The sequence below is a fragment of the Phaethon aethereus genome (assembly GCF_964289735.1).
Source record: "Phaethon aethereus genome assembly, chromosome: 2".
NCBI classification, from domain to species: domain Eukaryota; kingdom Metazoa; phylum Chordata; class Aves; order Phaethontiformes; family Phaethontidae; genus Phaethon; species Phaethon aethereus.
Window position 1 is genome coordinate 20,940,588 of NC_138582.1, and position 24,890 is coordinate 20,965,477.

Consider the following 24,890-nt stretch of genomic DNA (forward strand, 5'->3'; position numbering starts at 1 on the left):
TCCCTCTTGTAGCCGGCTGCACTGGCTCTATCGGACACAGGGGAAGCTTCTGACAGCTTCTCACAGAAGCCACCCCTGCAGCCCCCCGCTACGAAAACCTCGCCACACAAACCCAGTACAGTGTCCTTCTGTCTCTCCAGATATGAATTAAGTAATTTTTAAAAGCTAAATTAAAATGAATGTGTTTTACAGTGCTTGCAACAAAGCAGAGCTTAGCAGAGCACAGTGTTTTCGTGCAGGTATGTGGCACAATTTTGTTTTTTTCTCCATCTTTGGAGACGGAGGCAGCTGTTCAACAAAGACCACAGTGGAGAGTGAGGGAAATCTGTGCATTTTTGGCACCTGGAATTCTTTTTCAGTTACTAATTTTTACGTGTAACCCACCCTAAGAAGATACACAGAATGTTAAAACACAAAGTGTTAAAAATTACTTTCCAGGTCACAGGTTACATTTTAAGCCAGACTCGTGTTGTTATGGTTCCTGCTAATATTTCTGGAGTTTGAAACCTGTCAGTGTTTCCATTTGGAGCGAGGGAGCTATAACTGTCTATAAAAATACGTTCCCAGCCAAAGCGTGCCATGCGAGGTCGTTGCTGAAAAGCAATTAAAGTCTGGCAGCTTTGAAATTAGAGTCACATCAACAAGACTGGGAAGTCTGCTGCTTACTGACTGATCTGCGCTCCTCGAAGTCAGGAAATGTACGGCGAGAGGTATATGGTGGCTCTTCGGAGTCTGCTTTTATGGGTTGCTGCGCAGAATCAGGTCTGGATGGATGATTTTGGTTTGAATAGATGTCTTTAGTGTTAGGTTTTGTTGTGCTCTGGATGTCGTTTCACAAATTAGGCTCTCGATGGATATTTTTACACCTTCTATCCATTTCCTAAATCTTTTGTGCAGTTGGTCCTTTTCCTCTGGTTCACCACAACTTTAAGTAGCTCCAGCACTCTTCCAATTTACGACGTCTCCCTGACTCGCCAGCTGGACTCCACACACAGCCTTGGTGCTCCAAGAAGGAAGACTTGGCATCAACTGAGTCTGGGGTTAATGAAAGCCTGGAGTGGGAAGTTATAAAAATCAGATGGTTATAGTAATTGTAAGGGGCTATATGCTGGGTTTAATAGCTCCACGGGGAATGGTGATATGTGAGGAGTGTAGGAGGAGAGAATGGGCATAGGAAGGTGCCATTATATATATATCCCCTTCCCTTTAATTCACTCTTTGCAGGATATTTTATACCTTTTTGCCAGAATCCTACTCTGACCCGACTGCACTGCATCATCAAACAATCTCTACAGAAAGCTGGCAGCGGGGAAGCTGTTTCCAAGTTCCAGTCTTCTCCTCTGGCTGCAACAAAACACGTGAATCTGATAATCACATGTGATTCTCTCTCCTGCGTTTTCCATGGTGTTTCTAAATCACCTACTTCATCTTTTTATCTTGATCAGATACTTATCCGTTTCATTTTATGTTGAGGCCAATATAAGACAAGTTTTTTTTAAAGGAAAACAACCACAACGTTAACATCCCCTTGTATTTTGGTGTGCCTGGAGTTCAGGGTCAGAGTCCCATGGGCCATGCTCCTGCTCAGGTGGAAAGAAGGAGTCGCTGGAGGCAGGTCTACTGTAAAGCATTGACCGTAATCACAAATTCACCATCGCTGGCTGCCAGTGATGACCAGCGTGGAGGCAGTCGTGGTAAGCCGGGAGTTTACAGCTCCGCGTGGAGGCACTGGCAGTCGCTGTAGATACAGGGCTTGGTGCTCCCATCCTTCTCTCCTCATGGAGGCGATGCCAGGCCCTTAATCTTAGTGAGTGTGACCATTGTGTCTTGTCCCATGACCCCAAATGTAAGGAGACCCTGATGTTACTTACTAGGCATCAGAGGACACTAAAATTAGGAGCTGCCTTATGTTTAGGATCATGCTATATCTAGATGATTGTAATATTAGCTGCTAAAAATAAGTGTTTAGGCAACAGTTAATAGTACTACACTGAGACATGGAGATTATATTTTGAATTTAAAAAATAGATAAAATAATCTTAAAAATACAAAAAATCTTTTATAAGATAAAGTTTTTTCTCTGGGACTATCTTGCATGCATTCTCTATCATTCTTGCTTCAGAGACTTAAAAGGTGCTCGTTTATCTGTTGGCTTTGCAAAGCCAACATTGTGACAAAAAATGCTTTAGATTCCAGCTTGTATATTTAAAGAATAATTGAATAAAATCGCACTGGCAGCCTAAATTCTGCCTTTATTTATATCTCTTTTAATTACAAAGACCGTGTTTTTTAAGTGATTGAATAGAAAGCATAGTGAGTACAAAATCTTTGAGGGAGAAACAAGCACCTTCCATGACAGAAATTAATTAGTTGTTTCCGAGGGCTGGTTTTGGCATGGAATATGTATGCATGTGTATATGTGTATGTGTGTTTACATGTGTGCAGCTCATAACTTGAGCAAACTTTGTTCTGGAAATCCGTGAAGCACAGGTGTGGAGCACCACAATGCTGGTTTTGCCATCATGTTTTGGAGAGGAACTGTACAATTTATTCAATTTTTTAAAAGTGTAGTTCAGGTGAGGATAACCTGTTTTCTGTATGCTTCACAATGGCAGAAAAGAATAAAAACAAACAAATGAAAAACCAACACTGTAGAGATTATGTGAGTAACTTGAGGTTTCAGTTTAAGTAGTTAAGTGTTTAAATATAAATTTAAATATCAATGTGTTTAATGATTTTTTTTCAGAGGCAAAATTAACTCTCATATCTTCTTAAAAATTTGCCTCTAGTGGTAGAGATGAAAACGTGCTTATGATTCTCAGCCGCAGCTTCATGTGTCACAAATACCTCATAAAAATCTTAAGGAATTACAAACCTGAATAAATCTGAAATACAAAGTGAGAGATACATTTAAATATTTTGCTTTCTTCCTGTGAAATTGCTGTGTGAAGAGAACGGATGTATTAGGGGATCATTTGAGCGCACTCTCCTTCTCAGTGCATGAGCTTGCCTTAGTATATGCAATGAAGTAAATTTGTTCTTGGTCATTTTCACTTCTCATTTTAGAGCCCAGACCTGTATACACCAAGGCTTCTTTTTACAGATAGTTATGTGAATTAAGATTTTATTTTTTCTTTTTGAGGTCCTAGTGTGTGACTTTGGACAGATGTATATGAAAGCATGTTTAGTACTGGTAATTTCTAGACAATTCTTGTTAAATGACAGTATGGCTAGCATTTTCTTTACTCAGATGAAGCTTTTTGGGCTTTCCATGGGCTTTCCTAATAGTCCAATTCTTGAAGAGCTTTTGCCTATCTTTACAGAAAACTTACATCTTCCTACTGGAAGCAGTTGATACATTTTCTTGCTTCCAGTTAATAACTTCGAGTCAAAAATCTGGTAATAGGGGTTGCCATCATGATATGAATGAGCAGGCTGAGTTAAAGACCATAGTTGCACCAGGGTTCCACTACACAGTGCTTCCTTTGTGGAAAACTATCGACAAATTTATTTATGGTTCAGAAAACTGTATCAGGAGACTGATAACTGGAGTGGTCCTGGCTCCTGCTGACCTATTTGAAATGACTGGAGTCTATTAATGTATAGCAATGTCAAAAATAAAAACCTCTTTGAATATCAAAGTACCGATTTAGCTGCCAGATTTCAAGTGTCTCATTTGAAAATACTGGTCTGCATTTTTCAGTATCAGTTTCTTCAGTGGCTTATGCAGTTTTTAACTGGTGGTCTTTAGGATGAAGTGTTTTGAGAGCTGAGGGGAGAACTTTGGAGAAATCATTTCTCTTTTATGAAATACTTCGGAAATGAAGTTTTTCCTTTTTTTAAAATGGAATTGATTTTTTTCCTCTCTTTTTTTGAAGTGAGATATAAGCCCATGTAACTTCTTTCTTTAAGGCATTGATGCTCCTTTTCTTCTGAGATAGTGAAGTGCTATTATCTTAATTTTAAGAATGAGGAATTCAGTGTAAGAAAACCTAAGTTATTTGCCCAAGTCATGAAAACAGCTGTGGCTGAATTATTCCTTGAACCTAGGTGTGTCTTATCCTATGCTGAGGGCTCCCTTGCATAGTTCATTCCTCCTCTCAGAGGTACAGCCTTTATAATAAAAGGAAATAAAAAATAAACTGATTTATTTAGCATATCCTCATTTGTTTTTAAGACCAGGGAGGACTGTTGTTATAATATATTGCCTGGTATTATTACCTTTTACTCAGATATATGTAGTCAAAAGACTCAAACTGGCACAAAGCACTTAAATTACAGGTTACCAATCTATGTGTCACACTGACCAAGCAGCCACAAAACACCTGGGGTTCTTGGAAAGGTGACACATTAACTAATTGAAAATTGCCCAGACAGTCCCAGCAGATAAACTGTGCCGCATGCTGCAAATCTATGCTGATTTGATGGAAGAAAATTCCTTTCTGAATGGAATCTGATAACTAGGTTGACTCTCAGTATATGGGGGACATGTGCAAGCTAGACGTGAGTTTTGATCTAGCATGTTACTTGGCCCTATTTATGGCCAATCTTTGATCATCCAGAGGAAGAAAAACAATCTTCCCTCATTCTTCAGAAACTGCATCTGCTAGTTGCATGTTAAATTTGGTAGCCTTTTCAGGTTACTGGCTGGACCTCGACGTATGAGACTATATGTCATTTATAACTAATGTCTTAACGTGCATGAGACTACTGAGGGCAATCTGGGCATTTGTGTCCTACCTGAGATCAGGAAAGACTCACTGGCCATGTCTAAAATAGCAAGAAATGAGGTCCAGTGGGGTGCATTTGGAGAACTAAACAACTAGTTCTGAGGACCTGGTGCTCATGCTTTACATGTTTCAGGGTTTTACTTTGGGCTAGCTCTAATCTGGTCCTGTGAACTGGATGCATACTACTTGCTGAAGAATGCTACGTGTACACTTGGAGAGTATTTTCCAGTTCACATTAATTTGAAGGAAATGCAGGTCCGGGACTGCTGTGTCATGCCGAGCAACATTCAGTCTACAGGGTATGGTTTGGATTCCTGATATAAAAGCACATTGATGACCCAAACTGTGACAGACACTAACAAATCATGTATTCTGAAGTGCTTGCATGACATCTCCAGGGGCAAGAACCAAATACTTGAGCCCAGAAGTGTCATGAAAGCATATAACTTCTGAAGAGGGAGGTAGTCTCCCTGACAAGGGCTTCAAGCCAGTTCAAACCTCTTCCCATTCCCTTCTCCCCCTGCCTCCATCTGAAAGGTTGCATGTTCCAGTGTTTAATTACATGGTGGACACCTCCTGTTGTAATATAAGCCTAACTTTAGCTCTCAGTTATCATCAGCAAGATGAACCCCCTCCCTTCCCCTTAGCAGTTGGTATTTACCTTTGTCCAACTGCATTTTCTAGGCTGTAAAAATTAATCAAGACTTGAGGTGACTTTGTACCAGTAATCATAGAACCATAGAATCTTTGGATAGAAAGGGACTGTTAAAGGTCATCTAGTCCAACCACCTTTCAATGAGCAGGGACATCTTCAACTAGATCAGGCTGCTCAGAGCCCCATCCAACCTGACTTGGAATGTTTCCAGGGATGGGGCATCTACCACCTCTCTGGGCAACCTGAGCCAGTGGTTCACCACCCTCATGGTGAAAAATTTCTTCCTTAGATCTAGTCTGCATCTACCCTCTTGTAGTTTAAAACCATTATCCCTTGTCCTGTTGCTACAGGCCCTGCTAAAAAGTCTGTCCCCATCTTTCTTAGAAGCCCCTCTAAGTGCTGGAAGGCTGCAGTAAGGTCTCCCCGGAGCCTTCCCTTCTCCAGGCTGAACAACCCCGACTCTCTCAGCCTGTCCTCATAGGAGAGCTGTTCCATCCCTCTGATGATTTTTGTGGCCCTCCTTTAGGCCCGCTCCAACAGGTCCATGTCTTTCCTGTGCTGAGGGCTCCAGAGCTGGATGCAGGTCTCACCAGAGCAGAGTAGAGGGGCAGAATCCCCTCCCTCAACCGTCTGGACACGCTTCTCTTGATGCAGCCCAGGATATGCTTGGCCTTCTGGGCTGTGAGCGCACATTGCCAGCTCATGTCCAGCTTTCCGTTCACCAGTGCCCCGAAGTTCTTCTTGGCAGGGCTGCTCTCCATCCCTTCATCCCCCAGCCTATGCTGATACAGGGGGTTGCCCTGACCCAGATGCAGGACCCTGCACTTGGCCTTGTTGAACCTCATGAGGTTCACATGGGCCAATTCCTCGAGCTTGTGCAGGTCCCTCTGGATGGTATCCTGTCCCTCAGGTGTGTCAACCACACCACTCAGCTTGGTGTCATCTGCAGACTTGCTGAGGGTGTACTCAATCCCACTCCCTATGTCACTGATGAAGATATTCAACAGTACAGGTCCTGATACGGACCCCTGAGGGACACCACTCATCACCAGTCTCTGTCTGGATGTTTAGCCATTGACCACTACCCTCTGGATGCAACCATCCAACCAATTCCTCATCCACCAAATAGTCCACCCATCATATATGTATCTCTCCAATTTAGAGAAGGATGTTGTGGGGAACAATGTCAAAGACCTTACAGAAGTCTAGATAGAGAACATCTGTAGCTTTTCCCTGGTCCACTGATGTGGTCACTCCATCCTAGAAGGCTATGAGGTTGGTCAGGCAGGACTTGCCCTTGGTGAAGCCATGCTGGCTGTCTCAAAACACCTCTCTGTCCTCCATGTGCCTTAGCAGAGCTTCTAGGAGGACCTGTTCCATGATCTCCCCAGGCAGAGAGGTGAGGCTGACAGGTTGGTAGTTCCCAGGATCATCCTTGCTACCTTTTTTAAAAATGGGTGCAATGTTTCCCTTTTTGCAGTCACCAGGGACTTCGCCTGACTGCCATGACTTTCAGACATCATGGAGAGTGGCAACTCCATCAGCCAATTCCCTCAGGACTCTGGGATGCATCTCATCAGGTTCCATAGACTTGTGTGTGTTCACTTTCCTCAGGTGGTCTCGATGACTTGTTACCCCATTAACTTTTGTTATCTGGAGACTGTTCCAGGAAAGATTTTGTATATTCTTCATAGATTATATTTTATATATATATATATATAATTGTATGTATACTTGTAAATGCTTTTTTGGTAAGCATTGATTCTTTCTTAATACAATGTACAGCTAGAAATTGGTGAGCTGGATTTTAAAATCAAAATGTGATGTTTTACTATGTCAGAATACTTAAAGAAATCAAAGTATAGCTCACCAATAGTTTTCTTTTCTTCTGTGCTCATAGAGAGTTAGTGTTTGTTTTGATCTAAACCCTGGCTTATTCTAGCTGTCTATTACATATGTATGTATGTATATTTAGTCTCTACTTCTCAATGATGCAACATTTTCTTAAAGACTGAAATTGATGTCAGGTGAATTGGTCTGTAGTTCCCTGTTTGGTAACATGGGCTGCCCTCCAAGATGTTGGGCTTTCCTCAATCTTCAAGCACTTACTAAAAAACAGAAAGTTAATTTTAGAGGGAAGCATTAAGTTAATGCATTTAGCAGTTGACTGGTTGCTTAATTATTATTTTTTTCCTTTGGCAAATGGTCTTTCATGGCTTCCTTTTGTATGGATGGCAAACTTCTGATTATAGCTGTGTTATCACATTGGGTGGATACATCCTGCTTTATTCCAAACATGAGATGTAACTGTTAGGCTCTTTTGCTTTCTCTGTCTGTTATTTTAAAGTGTTAGAAATACAGTTTGTTATTCTGGTCTCTATTCACTGTTGAGTTTTGGGATTTGAGGGGTGGGTGTGAGGGTTTTCTTTGATTGGGTCTTTTTGATCCCTTTTGGTTATTTGACAATTATTTTCATTTTTTAACTTACATTGTTTGCTATTTACATCTTGTTTTTCCATCCTTTGAAGCTGTGCTTTGATACCACTTCCACATAATTTTTTCTACTTTTTTATTTTTTTTATTCAGAATGGTCTTTTTTGCCCTTTTTTTTTGTTTTGGTATTTGTGGTACTACGGCTTGTTATTCATCCAGTAGAATATCCTTAAACAATTACTAATTTTAACTCTTCCCAACGTCTAATTTTTGTTTCCAGTCAATTATGCCAACAAGTGACTTAAACTTGGCAAATTTGGCCATTTGCAGAGTTTCAAATAATCACATTTCTGGCTTATGCTATGTAATGCTTGTAATACAGCCAGTCCAAAACTCACAGGTATATTGTCAGCTGCTAATATTTTGTCAGCATTTACGTCTTTTTTGTCTTAAAAGTTAATTTAAATTCAAATTGCCCCATAATAAGCACACTAATGTAGTGCTCTGTATAAATACAAAAAGATCCCACCTTCTTAAAGAAACTCCAGATAGTGATCTTTAAATGCCCGTCAGACATATCTCATACCAAATTTCTCTAATGCCAAAGTTTCCTGGGATGCCATTTTTCTTTTCTGATAGCTTACGGCTAAGGAAGAATGTATCCTGGTTTCTCGGGAGGCCTGGCAGTCCACCAGTACTATCGTTTTAGTCTTGCGAGTGAGCTTTGTAGGCCATGGAGCTGCTGTACTTCTGTGTGTGTCACACTAAAGGGTAAGTGTTTGCGTGATGCGGAATACTGTCCTCATCACAGCTTATCAGAGTCTCACCTTCTTAAACGAGGGGGCACGGGTGGAGTGAGCGAGTGGCTGTGCGGTGCTCAATCGCTGGCTGGGGTTAAACCATGACAGTAACGCAAAGTGGGTGTCCGTATCCAAATTCTCATTTTAGGAGTGCGATAATGAAACCTCTGTTCTAGTGTTAGAGTCGAGCAGGGTGACTTGTCTTTGTGGGCAGGTCCTCTGCTCGCAGGAGGCAGAAGGTTGCCACCTGTCCTTCTGGAACATCTCCGCTCTTTTCAAAAGAATGGTATCTCTGGGGGGAGCTTCTGGGGTCCTTTGGCCAATGGTGGATGTTGTGTTGTGCTTTGCTGAGTTTCATCTCATTTGAGCTGAGCTGCATTGCCACCTATAGGTCTTTTCCTCTGGTGAGCTTTTTTTCTCTTAAGATGGCTCACTTTGTGTGGGAAAGGATACTTCCAGCTGTGAAGTTACCTTCTAGATTCCCTTGTTTGCAATTACAGCACTTTTCCAAAATACTTTGTTTCCATTTCATTCATTGATACTTGTGGCCTCCCTCCATGGGATCTCCTGTGAAAAGGAATATATCTGGACATCCAGAAAACCTTCCATGTCCCTGTGTGCTTTGTTACCCATTCCTCCTCCATCAGAAGTGCGTTGCACATCATAGAATCATAGAATCATTTAGGTTAGAAAAGTCCTTTAAGATCATCCAAGTCCAACTGTTAACCTAGCACTGCCAGGTCATGTAGGTCAACTGCGTCCTTCAAGCAAGAAGTGAAATCTGATACTTCAGATGCAGGTCATAGGACCACAAGGGTAAGTAAGCCTGGAAGAGACCTCCCAAGCAGGAGATTCGACCTCCCTTACCAATCTCCTTCTCAAAGCAGGGTCAGGTGTGAGGCTAGACCAGGTTAGTTGGGGTGTTATCCAGTTGGGGCTGGAAATGGCTGTGCCTTCCTTTGCCTGTTCAGGAGTTGTGATGCCACCTGGAGTCCTGGACTTACTGAAACTGAGTAGCTGTTGGAGCAACCACAGCATCCATCTAGCTTTGAATTTCCTTCCTGTGGAAAATGGGCAAGGGGAGAGCAGTATCTGCTCTCTGCCTGGTGCTTCAATACAGAGTTGAAATGGGTTCAGCCTAAACACCCCACCTGGGAGCTTGTAAATGCTATAGGTTTTCTAGCACAAACATAATCATTGACTACTCTGTCAGCTGCTGTAGCTGAGGAAATGCAGTGCTATGTCTACACAGTACCCAAATGGGTTTCTCTACAGACTTGTCATATCTGTCTGGAGATTACCAGCCTACTCTTCTGAAACACTGTGGGGAGCAATTTTACTTCTGTGTGGTCCAAGCTTCATTCTCAACCTAGTGCCTGACCTGAAACCCAGGTTGCCGCCATCAGGCTTGGACATTTGACAAATCAGCTTCTATAGACCCCCAATGAAGCTTGCTCGGAACTGCCTTTTGCTCAATGTAAGGACCTGTACAACATTTCTTCTGCAAAATTTATGATATTATGAACCTTGCGTGCATTTTAAAGTTACCTACTCAGCTTTTTATGTCTGAGGCCATTTATGTTTCAGACGATTCCCAACTATCTAAACATTTCTTTATTCTTAGTTGGTACCACTTTATGTACCTTTCACTTTAATAATGTTCTTTTAAAAAAAAAATCAAAAAGCTCTATTTTCATGCTGTTGAACATTTCAGAAGTTTGGTATTTATGAAACACTAACCAGTGTGTTCACTGCTATATAAACTGGAGAAATAACGCATGTTCTTCACTGTTACAGATTTACAATCACAGTCAAATATTTATTTGTTTGACACTTCCTTTACTTGCCGGTTCCTGTTGTACAATAAAAATGTCATACTAAACAATAGTTAAGCATGTAGTCATTAGTTTAGTGGTGCCTGGTATAACAATGAAAATAACTGTATAATCTTTGCCTTTGTTTATTTCTGTTGGAATTGCTATATGGATTATCTATCTTCAGAGTCCAGATTTTATGTCTATCACTTGTAAAATACATTGAGTTTAATCTTCCAGAAAGCGAAGAGAAAGGCTTGAGCTCCTTCTCTAAATACCTTTTTCCTGTTCCTCAATCTTTTCTACCTTTGTAGGAGCTGTTCAGTAAAAGTATGATATGGCAAAGTGAAATATCATGCATCATACATAAAATCTTCTTGTATGTCATTGTACTTTGTGTCTTAAGCAGTGTTCTGGTTCTTCAGCTCTTTAGCTTTAGTGCTTCCAATAGTGTTTTGTCTTCAGCAGTTTGGGTGGATCAGGGTTTGGAACTGTGTTTTTGTTGGAACGCCTCTACGCTCGATCCCTGCAGTTTTCAGTGCTTGGAAAAGTTATAAATTACAATAGAAGACAAAGTAAACATGCCATCAAAGGGGAAAAAATTAAATCTCTGTTTATTCACCTGCATGCTAGAGATGAATCTTATTCACAGCAGCTAGCTGAAATATTCTAGATATTAAAAGGCTTGGAAAAAAATGAATCTGTTTTAATGCCTGGGACTTTGTTCCCAGATGTTGATTTGCAGCAGCAATATGCTGGATGAAGTTTGCTGTTGAATGTGCCATCAGATAGTCACACACAGAATATATACATGGGGAAAATGCATTCCTTTGCATTTCTGTGCAATTTTGTAATTGAGAAACAGGCTGTTACAGCCTGTGCATTTCTGGATGACTGTAGCATGGGAACCTGGAATGGAAAGGTCTGAGACTGGTGTCTAAGTGACTTTTAACCACCTGAGAGGTGGACATACACTGCCTGGTAGCCTTCCAATGACCAGATCTCCCCACTAGCGTGGTGTTACGAGTAAAGTAATGGAGTGTTTGTATTTGAGTTTGTTTCTCTTCACAGCTTCCACATGAACACCATGTATAGAGGGTTGGTCCAAGGTATAGTAAGTCTCTGGAAGGACTATGACTATTTCTTCTGTATTTGAAGTGGAACTGCAGGCCTCTGTTTGAGCACCTACTCATGCTTCCCAATGTGATTTATTTTCAATGGAAGGCAAATAAACTTCCCACTTGAAATAAGCTAGGGTACTGTCTTCCCTGCCTCCCTCTTCATACATACAAGGCCTAGAAGGAGCTCCTGGGCCTCATATGTAGGTGAGAGATAGGAGATATAAGTGAAAAAGCAATAAAGGCTTAGCTGAGGAACGTGATTTTCAAAGGCCTGTTTGGGAGGACATAGCAATTGGCTTTGAAAATTCCTGATTCCTGCTGTAGATGGTTTAAGGTCAGCTCTGTGCGGGAGCAGAGCTCCCCGTGGCTAGCAGCCGGTCTGCTCAGCATTCACACTCTTCTGCACTTCGTTGTCTGCAGGAGAGCTGGGAGTGGTGAGTGATAGAGTGGTGGCTGGGAGGGAAGTGAGCTGTGGGCATCCCTTCATTGAAACCAGCCCACTAAGGCAAAAGAGCCCTGCCACTGCACAAAGGGCATGCTGGGGAGAGCTAGGCATTGGGTTAGATCCTAGGGGTAGAGCAGCTGGGGGTCTGGTCTCTGTCCCATCGACTGATGTATGCAGTTTTCATCAGATGTAATTCATCTGTGCTGTTGCCAAAGGTAATGACTTGTGGTGCTTCGCCTACATGTCTGAATTGCTGGGGTTTGGGGAACAACCCAGAATCTCAGATGTGATTATTTTCTTCTTTTTAAGTAATGCCTTTGGGGGATTTCTACATTTTACTCTATAGACCTGTAGAAAGCTGAAAGTGTAATTAACGTAAATTCTAAATAAGATAAATGGGAAGACAAGTTATCCTTCAGAAGTATTGCATATTAAAAATCCTCTTGGGTTTTATGGTTGGAATTTTTTGAGGTTACTATGCATGAAGCTACCAGCATTTAATCAAATTATCTGGGGCTTATAAAGTATCCTAAATCATAAAACTACCTGATGGAAGTTTATTTAAAGCTTATATCATGGATACTTTTACAGAGACTGAAGATTCCAGATAAGATAAAGAATTTTGAGATTTGCCCACAGCTGTGCAAACAGTATAGCAATGGGCATGTATTGGCCATGTTTTGGTACCACTGGACTACAGGGTTCCTAGAAAAGCATCATTCTAGCAACTCATAAGCAGATGAAACAGAGGTCGTCTTGGAGGGACTCTTCTCAATGTGATAATAACAAAAGCAACCACTTTATGGATAGAATCATAGAATCATAGAATGGCTTAGGTTGGAAGGGAGCTTAACCAGTCTATGATTCTATGAAATTCTGAAAGTATTCAGCTGGATAGCCATGTAGCAAAAGTAAAATGTTTTGATCTGGAAATGGAAAAAAAGTCCACTGTCTTTCGCATATAGCTGGAATGAAGACAAGTCTTCCGAGGCCTGGACTCGAATAATCAGAAGGACGTTATATCAATAACGAGCGAATGAAGTGAGCTGACAGATGAGAGTAGTTTAAGCATAAAACTATGGTATTGAAAATATAATTAAGACCTCCAAAGAAACTAAAGAAATGGTTTCATAATAAGCAGGAAAAATCTTTCACCTATGAGCATAAATTTGGTGTGATTTTCACCAAACACATTGAAGTGAAATGCCACCCTACAGTTAGTCTGTCTTCAGAGGAAGAGTGAGGAACGTGTGGGTTTTCTGAGCTGTGGGCAACTTCAGAGAAAATGATCCTGAGTAGCTAAGGACCAGTGTCCTGAAGAAGATGGCATAGGGTGATCTCCTGTGTAACTCCAGAAAATGGCTGCTTCCTACCCAGAGCAGCATGGTACTTGGGAAGCGGTGTCTTTGTGGCTAATAGTTTACATAACACATGAATGTTTTGGGAGAGCAATACCTAGGAATAGTAGAGAAGTTATATCACTTCTGTATTTGGCACTGATACAATTGCTTTTCCATTGCTGAGCTCTTTTTTTGGTGTCCATAAGCCTGTTGATAAAATGGTAAGGGTTTGATCAAAGGACTGGATACTTTGCCTTGCGGTGAGACATTCTGGAATCTTGCTCTGTTTATCTTACCCGTGAGAAGCATAAGACTTGACCTGATCAGAGTGTCTGCATTGGGGAAAAAACATTGAAAAACTGTTAACAATCTGGCAGGCAAAGATATAAAAAGGTTCAGTGGTTGCTATTTGAAGTTCAAAATTCCACTGCAGATTTTCAACAGTGAGAGTGATTAGCCCCTATGATGTCTTAACAAAGATTGTGGTGGTTTCCTTACCGCTGACAATTTAAAAATCGAGATTGAATGGTTTCTTAAATGATATGTTTTAGTAAAGCACAAGTTCTGTGGCTTCTTTGTACAGGGCATTGGGCTAATTGGTCACAAAGATCCCCTTTGACCTTGAATCTCTTAATTCTCTTAATTTAAGACAGTAACTAGAGTCAAGATAGTAAATTTTTTTCCTTTTTTTTTGTTATTAAAGTTTTCTGTCCAAAACTTACACAGCTCTAATGAAAAATAGGTTTTTTTCTTGTCCAACTTCTGTTCGTAGACCATCAGATGGTTTTTAACTATGATGACCTTGCAGTCTTACAGTGTTAGTACATTGGTGGTATACGATGCAATATTGGTGTACCTGTAAGGCTGTATTCTTTGTTCCATTCTTTGGTACCCTGAAGACATATGCCAAGCATGAGTGTATTTTAGTTGGTTTTATTGAGATATGTATGAAATATCTTTATAGCATTAATTGAATTCAGGAATATGAAATCTACTCTTTCTGCAATAAATGCAGCTCGTAGTGGTCTTTTAGTTGCTTCCCTCCTCTGAGTCCCATCTGCACACCTCATGTTTGCAGTGATAAGTGTCTCGGAAACATTCCTGCTAGATCTGAACTAAAATCCAATTACCAGCATTTATGTGGCTGCAATCCCACTTAGGGCAAGAGTGCCACTAAGCTGGCCATTGTACCAGTAAGCCCTTTTTCTGACTTCAGAAAGTGCAAAAGACTAAAGACTGCCAGGTAGTGACCCAGTGACCAGGCAGTGAGTGATATCTGGATCATAATGAGCATGTTAGCCTGGCCCTCTAAAGAAATGATTTTTAGGTAATGACTTTTTCTCCTGCTTGTTTCTCTGCCAAGTCTTCCTCTTTCTCCAGTTGGTTTTGGATTCATTTGTCCATTTCAGCCTGGTTTTTACAAGAGTGTAAAAATACCAGGTTCTTGTGGTGAGCTGAAGCACCAGGTTCAGAAGAGGTTTGTGACACCTAACAAGGGGGTATACAAGACAAACACAAATTAGTAGCAGTTGTTGTGGTACGGGCTGCAATACGGTAAGATCGTGGGAAATCAAGTGCTCTTAGTTCTCTTGCTTACAAAACAACTTGTATTCTTGTGGGGAACAGGCTAGACTCAGTTTGTACTGTTGATCCTCTTGTGATTTCAAATAGTCATAACAATTCACTTAAAACCGCTTCAGCAATATGGCTTAAATACATTTGATCCAGACAAGAGTTAAAGTAATTAGCTGACATTTGATTTTACTTGATATGGATCCAAACCATGAAACTTTGAACACCCTTAGAGTTCAGAAGTGTTTCATTCAGTGTTTGGGTACTAGTCTGTGTTCTCAAGTAACCTTTTCAAACTTGGCAAATTTAATCCCCGATTTAAAATAAAAAAGCAACACAGGGATCAAGTCTGTATTTTTCCTTCAAATCTAGAGATGCTCTAGAGTATAGCTGTAGAAGCAGCAAGCAGAAGGAATAGAAAACGTGTTTTCTGTGTAAAGGTGTGTGTTTGTGTTGATGTACGGTGTTCACACCCAGGTACCTACTTACGTGTCTGTACAAAACATTGCTTCTGCTGCAAGGGCCTTACAGGCTGAACAGCCAGCCGGGGCAGTCATGCGCTTTGAGACCCAGAGGATGGTGCTAACTTGGAGCATGTGTGCATTTTTGGTTTTATGATGTGACGACAGCAGCGCTCTGACACTGGTTAACATTTGTGGGCCTTGTGGAAGGAACGAATTTCCATGAGGGATTTGGCTGGAGGAAACCTGCCTGCCTGGCACACAGAGTTGAGGAGGGTGTTCCAAGGCAGGGTTGAAATAGAGACGTGAGAAGTGAGAGTAGCGTGATGTTTTACATTGCATATCACGCAGCTGGTAACTTGGAATGTGACTGACCATGTTTTGTAAGCTTGTTATTTTTTCTTGCAGTCTAATACAGAAGGAAAAAGAAGAGGTTATGAAGAAATTCAAAGGGAAGTGTATAGATGTTTCTGCTGAACACAGAGGCGTTCACTTCCTCCTTCTAAGAGCAATTATATGAGAATTGAAAAAGCAGTATGTGATAGGAATATGTTGTATTTGCTGCGTTAAGAAACCAAGATGAAAAGGAAGACTTTGGGGTGGTGGTGGGGTTTTGTAAGATAGAATTATAGCCTGTGTACATAGGGGCAAAGAGAGAAAGCTAAGTTGGTATCTTCAAGATGGCATGCCTATGTGACACCAAAAACAGTGCTACGGTATTTGATTTGTTAAAGTATATGTTCAGCGTCCAAGTAACTTATTAGCAGAGCATATCATGATTTTCCCTGCTTTGCGACAAGTTGAACTGACAGAGAGGTCGCAGAAGTCAGTATGCTTCCCATGAAGTTTGGAAAAGAATGTGAGAAGTGAAAGAACACTGATTCTGGGACATACACTTCACAATAACTTACTGTATGCAAAATACCTGGAAATTACTCAGTTTGATGCCTAAGCAACACAGCAGGAAGTTTTCAGACTCTTTTATTACAGCACACAAATCATATTCTCTCCCCTTACCTTTGTATAATTCTTCAGTGATTTTTTTTTTTTCTAATGTGGTAAAGAAAGAAAAGAAAAATATCTTATGCATTTTTAGGTTTTTATTATAACTTAATAACTAGAAGAGCAACAAGGCAAGTCATCACTGTGTGACAATAACTGTGTGATCTTGAACTCGGTTATCCAAACTCAATGTGTGAGCTTAATAATCATTCATTTAAGTAACAATACATGTGTCACACCTATAATACCTCACATCTGAGGATTTCAGAGCAGTTTACAAGTTTTGATGAACTGAATCTCACAGTGTTCCTGTGAGAAGGAAAAAATTTACAGGCATAGAAATGACAAATCATTTGTTAAGGAGATAAAGAAGGCGAGTCTAGATGTCATGGTTTGGGGAACCTACACACAAGTTAAAATATTGGGATAAACATATACAACTTACAAAATTACTATATTATTGAACTCTTTCATTTGTTTTGTGTTGACTTAAGCTGTGAAAGATGTCTCATCCATCTCCTAAACAAAGGGTAGCACAGGATCTTTTTATGCTGTTCGTTCCTTTCCATATGAGAGTATGTTAGGACAGCTATGGCTGAAGCCCAGGGAAATCAGCATAATTAAATTTGTGTGCAGAACAAAGGGTTATCAACAAAGACATCTTAAAAGAAAGAGAAAAAAGAGGTGCTTGAAGAGAGTATAATGTGGATAGTCATAGATAAAGGAAAGTTAGACAGTAGAGTTAAACTGAGACACATTTTGTAGCCAAGAAGTCTGAATTTTAATAGGGGTCAATGAGGGAAGGTGGACATGAGACCTGCATGGACACTACAAATGTTTCTGCTCATGAGCCTAATCCCTGCTCTCCAAAACAGACTATTGAGGATAGTAGCCTTTAGCTATACCTATGCTGTTCAGCAATTTTCCTGGCCCATAATCATATATATCCTTCTCTCTGTTCAAAGTTTCTGCAGTAATGCAAGGATAGTACAGCACGCTTGGATCGTGCTTTTTAGTGACAACTGTTACATGCTGGGTGGTGTGGTTGTAATGGGTACCCCTAATGAAAGGGTTACCCAGCCATAAGGGGCGAGTCCTGTTCCAGAGTGCTAGAAAAGTGTACGAGGACTATGTGGCACAGTGGTGCAGTCTTGTTCATGTCGCCTGCTTGGAGGATTCCTTGGAGCAGACTCTGCCCTGGGGCATATATGGGTTATGTTTTGGAAGCAGTTAATTCACTCCAGAGAAGGGCATAGGGCTGGAGTGACAGCTGCACAGGGTGGACAGTCAGGACTGAAGCATGGAGTGAATTGGGGAGCTGGGCTATTTGGTGTCAACATTGCATAGCTGCTCAAGAGGGATATAGAGAAAATCCTTGATTTGGGGAAGAAACAACATGCTGTATATGAGATCCTGACTTCAGCTGATTCAAACTCCAAAAAACGCTTTGAGTGGTGAATAAATTCAGGCATCTCTCATCTTTACTTTTGCTTTGCTCCTTTTAATTCTTTTGTTAAAGTACAGGCTTCTCTGAGGAACCTTGAACAAGCTGGAGGTGCAGATTTACTGAGAGTGAGATGCAAAGAAACTAAAAGGGGATTCAGAAGTCTACAGGATTGCCCACCATGCGTTAAGCAACAATTGCTTTGGAGTACATGGTCACATATTATTTGATGTGGTTGCAGATAGGCAATCCCTGCCGACAGTGAGATGAGGGATGCATCCAGGCCTAGCTCATAATCTGTTTATTTCTCTTCTTTTATGTCTTTGAAGATGTGGATTGTGAATGAGAATAGTTGCAAGATGAACTGTAGGAAAAGTTATTTTTTAGGTCTTGTGGGCAGCAGGAGATGGGACCTGATTTACGAGTATAAGGTCTGGTAGGGTGTGTCATTACAAAGGGGTTAATAGAGAGCCAAAGAATCGTACATACACCATAGAGGGTAAGGATGCTCTTCCTGTCAAGAGGATCTCACCAGGTGAGCCTGGTGCCAGAGGACTCCAACACTCAGAAAGTGGCTGGGCTGAGCTATTTCACACCGAGTTGCTTGGCTCCTTATCCTGCCTGCCACCCACTAGGATTATTTTGTACAAGATCTCTGGTTGAATGCTGTCATGCCGAACTTGGAGAGGCATGTGGGGGGGACGGGAGCAGAGAGGGAGTGGGAATATGGTGTGCAGATGTGTGAAGGTGAGACTAAAGCTTATCAGCTACTGGTTCCAGAGGGTGGTGAGCTTTTCCTTTTTTCTTTCTGCAGTTCTGCTGGTGAAGTCATCCATTGAACAACCTCAATTCTTTATCCATACAAGATAAAAGTACCATGTTAGGGTGTGAATACTTTTAAATATTTAAATATATAACAATTAAATATAGTCCTTGCCCTTTTGGCCACCTGCCCTCAGAGTGTTCTCTATTGACAAGCTCTTGAGACCCCAAAGACACTTTCCTTGTGTTGCATAATATTTTTCTTTTGTTTCCAGTAAGCCAGGTTTGAACTGGCAAATTTCTGTGAAGTCCTGTAGCCAACTTAATATTTAAAGCAGACCTGTTAAGTTACGCTGGTTTCAGGAACGTCTTGCTCCCTCTGCTAACCTGCTGTGCCGACTCAGCACCTGAGAAGGAGTTGGCAGCCCATGGGGACAGGGGAGTGTTCTGCGACTCTGCAGAAAGGCAGGATAGTAAAAGCTCATAAAGGCAAAGAGTGACGCAGCTAAGGTTTGTGTTGCAGCATCAGTCCAGTGATTTTAAAAAAAAAAAAAAAAAGAGAGAATAGAATTAGTTGAAGGCACAGAGCTGGTGACCTAAAATGGCAATCTGCACTAAACGCCTTGCTTCAGTAATGTCTGTGCGTATGGTTTTCAGCCCATCTTGTGTAGAAACTTGTAGAAAAACTCTCTTAGAAGTTAAAACTGCTAATCTTTTTTGGAAATAATCTTCTTGACATTCTCATTAGAAGGACCAAGGAGAGACTGCAAGACAGCTGTTCTAGTACCCCACGAGCTGTGGGACAGCATGCTTTGCTAGTGCTGTACCTGTACTGTAGGGAGTTCATTACTCTTAATAATTCTCTCTTCACAAGCCAGAAGTTGCATTGGTGTGGTTGCTGGATTAGCATGGACGTATCGTTCCAGGTGCATATATCAGGGTGCTGATGTTCTTACATTTGCTGTAGTTGTGTGCTTACACGCTCAGCTTCAAACTAGAATTCAGGTTTTACTTACGTTGTACTGGTATAGAGATTGGTTTCTGCTTGCCTGTACCTTTATTTAAAAAGTGTGTAAATTCATTAAATAGCCCTATGTAAAATTAAAAATAGAGAGATTGCATTTCTTTTTATTCACTTGCCAGTGCAGATGTATAAGAATGAGTGCACTTTCAGAACCTGCCCTTCAAAACTACTTGTAATCTTGCGGTAGATAAGTAACACTTCAGAAGGAAGAGCCAAAATAATTTCCACGTGATCTTAAAGTGTAATTTATCTTCTTATTTTGCAGCTAGCTACGGACCAAATCCAATTTGCAAAGGCTGTTTATCTTGTTCAAAGGATAATGGGTGCATTAGATGCCAGCACAAGTTATTCTTCTTCCTACGAAGAGAAGGAATGAGGCAGTATGGTGAATGCTTGCATTCCTGCCCATCAGGGTACTACGGACTCCGAACGCCAGATATGAACAGATGTTCAAGTGAGTTTTTTTTTTGAACGCTTACATTCCCTTTTACAGGAAGGCCATGATTCACGCTCAGTGTTTAAGATGGTATGTTGTGGAACTTGATGATATTTTCACAGATGTCTCAAGATCATCATAAAACTTCTTTGCTAAAGAACGTTCCAGCTCATTCCAAGATATGTAACATCCAGCAGATTAAATAGTTGATGCATTAAATTAGTTTTCATTGTTGTTGGTATTTTTATTGTTATTATTGCTTTAGTTAGAAGGAAAATTTAGTGGAGAGTGGTGATTTAAGCAGATATTCCTAGTTTTAACAAACAAATTCCCATTATACGAAAACAAAAAGGATTAAGCATTAATTTAACAGTGCCTCATGTAGGTACTAGTCAGTATATGCACTGATATATGGGTGGGCTTCTTGTCATGCTGTTTGTTCCCACACAAATTTCAGGTGACCAGACACCTCACACCAGACATGCTCTAATATGTAAGTGTTGCTATTTTAATAAAACAGATGTACTATTAAAAACAAACAAACAACCTTTCACTTTTAGTACTGCATTTTATTTGGAAATTTACAACCTGCTAATGTGCAACAAGATTCCCTGTTTGCATGTTTGTGCCTAGAAGCATAACTGTTAAAACCAACGAGTGCTCTGGTATCTCTACACATTATTTCACCACTGTCTGGCAGTTGTGCTGATAATCAATTTTTCCATGTGGACTATTACCCATATGGATTATTAATCATTGTTTTTACCCCTGATTTGTACTTATGGGTTTTTTTTTCTTTGTGTGTCATAGCCTAACCAGAAATAGGTCACCAGGCTAAGAACCTGAAGGGAGAAATAGCTTTTCTTTGCTTCCTGGAATAATCAAGTGTCTGTTAAACGCATGGCACTCTTCCCCCTCAGTACTGCGGCGTGTCACTGGGACGCGCTGTGTTGCGAGAACGTGGGTGCTGGCTGTCACGTCACACACAATCTTGAGTCCCATGTGAGGTCACTCTGTGGCAGTCGGGCTGCCCTGCTCGGACCCGTCCCAGCCCGTGCCGTGCCGTCCTGCCTCTCTCCCCATTCCCTGCGCGAGCTCCGTGGATATGCCGTTCTTCACGTTGTGTTCCCAGCTGCTATGTGATATGGCTGAGTGCTGCCTAATCTGTACCAGGTGGCTAGATTTTGATGAAAAATTAAATTAGAGCAGTGTATGGTTTATGTATCCCTTCTGTAAAAAATTTAGGCTCTTGGCCTTAATTTTCATAACATGTTTGTGAATTCAGCAACTCATTCACTTTAAGCCTTTCAAAACTGGGCTGTAAAAATGTTTTTGAATTAAGTTACAGTTTTGGGAAATAGATTAATTTATCTGTATTAGCCTGTATTGTGCTTGTGAGATAGGAAAAGTAATCTGTATTGGCAGTCTTTCTTTATGTTCCTAAACAGAAAAAAAGTTATTTGCAGAAGGTGGATGATGAATTCAATATAACTTTTTTTAAATTTTACCACTTAAAGTGGCCTTTTTCCCTGAATTACAGGATTGGTTTTGAAAAGCATAAACGCAAGTTGTGTCCAACCCATATTGGCATGTGTTGAGCCCTGAATATTTAACTCATCCACATGCCTTTGACAGTTTCCCCCGTGAGAATAATGATGCAGTTGCGTTTACTGACCAGCCCTGCTTCCCCTCCAATGAGTTTTGTGTTGTATGTTTTTATTTTTGTGTTGTATTTTTTTATTTTAGTGTAACTGCCAACTGGTGTATTTATAAGTCACATCTTCATTTTTTTCTTGGTTTGGTGATCTTGCGTGGCACATACATTGCATTGTGCACACACAGACATTTTGTGGATTGAAGCCGAGTTAAAATAAACATTTTTAAAAAGTAGGTTTCTTCCTACTTGATGTTAGATACTTTTAGGTATGCTTAGTTACAGACTCCATTGCTCAGATGGTATTATCTCAGCTAAAAATAATAAAAATTCTGGCTATGTTAAAATCCTTCTGGGAGTCACAGGGCTTGAATCACATAAGTTGAGATGATTTCTGCCCTATTAATGTCTTTATAGGCACAAAAGCAGTTTAACATTTTATTACTGAAACACTTGACCAATTTTGTTAGAGAAGCTATAGAACATACTTTTATGGAAAACATTGACATGATTTTAAAAGCAAAACATAGTTAGTGCCAAATGTAACACAATAACTACCACAGCCAAGTGCAGCAGCTCTAAAATGATGGAAATTTTGAATTTCAAGATGAATTTTCTACTGCTGTGTCTGTGTCTTGAATTTGCTAAGTGGTTCTAGACTGTTTTTCTAGTAACAGTGAATCATGTACTTTTCAGACTGCTTGTCTCTTGGAATCAGTGTAGAGTTTCCTGCTGGAGATGATTCTTCTCCTGAACACTGCAGTATGAGAATGCAGTTCATTTGGACACAAAATTGGAAAATGTTGAGCCTCTTCTGTAGAAGAATGCCCAAGAGAAAAGCTACACTTTGTTAGTTTTCCAAGAAATTTTAATAGTTAATGACTATGAACTAAACTGCTCCAACAAGAAATAATCTCTTGAGGAAAAAACAAAACTGAATTAAAGAGTAAGATGAAATTTGTCACCTGGGGGGTTGATTTAACATTGGTCTGATCAGTGGATCAAGCCTATCTTGAACCTTTCCACTTAGGCTGTATCCATGGTAACCTCTACAATTTAGAGGGAGGAAGCACTCAGAGTTTAGAAGTTTCATCTCCCTTCAGCTTTGGTTGGCTACTCCATTGCATTAGATTCACCTTCTTTCTCACAGGAGGGCCTGACATTGCTAAAACTGTAATTTCCCCTTCCATGTGCCTTAAGTAAAAACAAGGTAAAGAGAAACTTTTAAACAAATTGAGCATTTATTAAACATGTGTAGTTAATTCACTATATTAAGAAAGGCAATGACTTTTTTTTTATTACAGAATAGCAAGGCATCATTACTATATCATGGCTTGACTGTTTCTTAAGTGGTATAGAAGAGCATATGAACTTCTGAGACTATTGTAGCCAGTGCAATTGTAACTGTCTGTCAGAGGGTTCAATTACCATAGGGGCAGCGCTATTTGCTTTAAATAAAATAATTTTTCTGACTTCTTGGAAATAGTTTTCATTATTTTTGTGTTTGTTTCCTTCAAATATGACTTTATCTTTTAAAAACAATCTTAATATAAAATTTGGGATTTTGAAAATGAAGTTGGATGGCCAGAAATTGAGGTCTACCTATCATTATTTTATAGGCTTTTTTTCCCCTTATCTCTTCCACTGTCTTTTCCTCCCCCTTTTTTTTTTATTTGGAATTTTTTGATTTTTTTGCCTTACTTTGTATTTTGACAGAAGAGCTTTGTTCCATCTGTCTGGCAACAAAAATCATCATAGTGCTTTGAATTAAGATTTATTAAATCTGCAGTCAATTTAAATTTAATAGAGCAATTGTATATTTGTAAAGTACTAATTGAAAACACTGTGGTTTGGCATTTAAAAGATCTATTTAAAAGAGCTCAACTAATAATGAATCGAGATTAGAACATACTGGAAATGTATTGCTAAGTGTTTATTAAGTGAATTTATTTTTAAAAATATCTTCACTATAGTATTTTATAATGAGGATGATGTATTCCAAGCATTGCTCTCCATGAAATGGTAGACCCGTGGTAAACTTCAGGACCTGTTATGGTCAAGTGACTGTGTGTATCATTCTGTAGCACTCATTCAGCCCCTGCCAAAGTTGTAGCTTAAAAATCTTTATTTGCAGTATATTATTGTTATTGTTATTACAACCTGCAACTACCTAAGCCACATCTGCTTATGTGGTTAAATAGGTAGCTATTAGAAATATTCCCTTGTAGGCTAAAGCTCTTTTGCTTATGATTTTCGTCCTCTCCTGTCTCCTCAGTGACTTTCCTGAAAGTTTGGTCTCGCTTCTCTTTCCATTGGTTGTTCAACTGATACTCCATCCACTATAAGAACTGCTCACATCATAGCTTTCTTCAGCATCTTGCCTCTGTCTCCTGCTCTTGTTAGCGCTAGCACAGTCTTTGTCCCTCATGCGCCCTTGTGTCCTCAAGGTGAGTTATGGTGTGTAGTCTGTCTGGGCTTTTGAAGTCTGTCCCAGCTCAGGAAATTCTGGAGAGGAGTAGCAGAGAAGGTGGTGCCGGTCAATGGCAGATTGGTGTGGAGTGCCGACAGACACGTCAGGATGGCAGCGTGAAGTTCATTCTGTAGCACCAATGCTGTTTTACTGAGCATCAGAGGGATGGGAGCAGGAGTTGGAAGGCGTGAGTGTGATGGGCCTGGGGACAGAAGAGACAGAGAGACGTGAGGCAAGAAGAGGAGGGCACTGTGAGTCAGAGCTCAGTGCGAAAGACCGAAGTATTAGGTGCTTTGTATCGAGCAACAGTTGTCACTCCCCAAGATAACCAGCCTCACAAGTTACAGGCCCAGAGGCTTATCTGGAATGATGCCTCAATAGAAAAACTGAGTTTGACCTTCAAAATGAAAATGCTAACTGCAGTGAATCATCATCTATTACTTTGACTTCTTAAACACAATGGGATGCCTCAAGCAAAGACCCCGTTTCAGTGCAGAGACTACCAACCCTTCAAGTTAGGAATAGCACGTTTCCTTCCCCAGCTTCAGTCTGCAGCTTTCCTTTGCAAAAGGTGTTCGTTATCTCTCTGTCTCGAAGGTATTCGGTACAGCTCAGTACAGTTCCTTTTCTTACGCTGGTGCTTGCTGGTTTCCACTCGTGCAGATCCCCTCACGTGTTCTCACTGCCCTTCTCATACTCAACTGCTCTTCACCGGTGTCTGCATTTC

At 40.5% G+C, this 24,890-nt stretch overlaps 1 protein-coding gene across 2 annotated transcripts in view; it reads left to right on the top strand.

Annotated features, from left to right (window-relative positions):
* RSPO2 (R-spondin 2) overlaps window positions 1-24,890 on the top strand; it is a gene marked incomplete at its 5' end in the record, with an annotated part of 121,311 nt that overhangs the window by 43,289 nt on the left and 53,132 nt on the right. The window contains one exon of one of the 2 annotated variants that reach the window (XM_082015417.1): window positions 19,869-20,057. The exons of the other annotated variant lie outside the window; for it this stretch is intronic. Within the exon in view, the coding sequence (XP_081871543.1) occupies window positions 19,869-20,057 (189 nt within the window). The remainder of the gene's footprint in view (window positions 1-19,868; window positions 20,058-24,890) is intronic. 2 annotated transcript variants of the gene reach the window in all.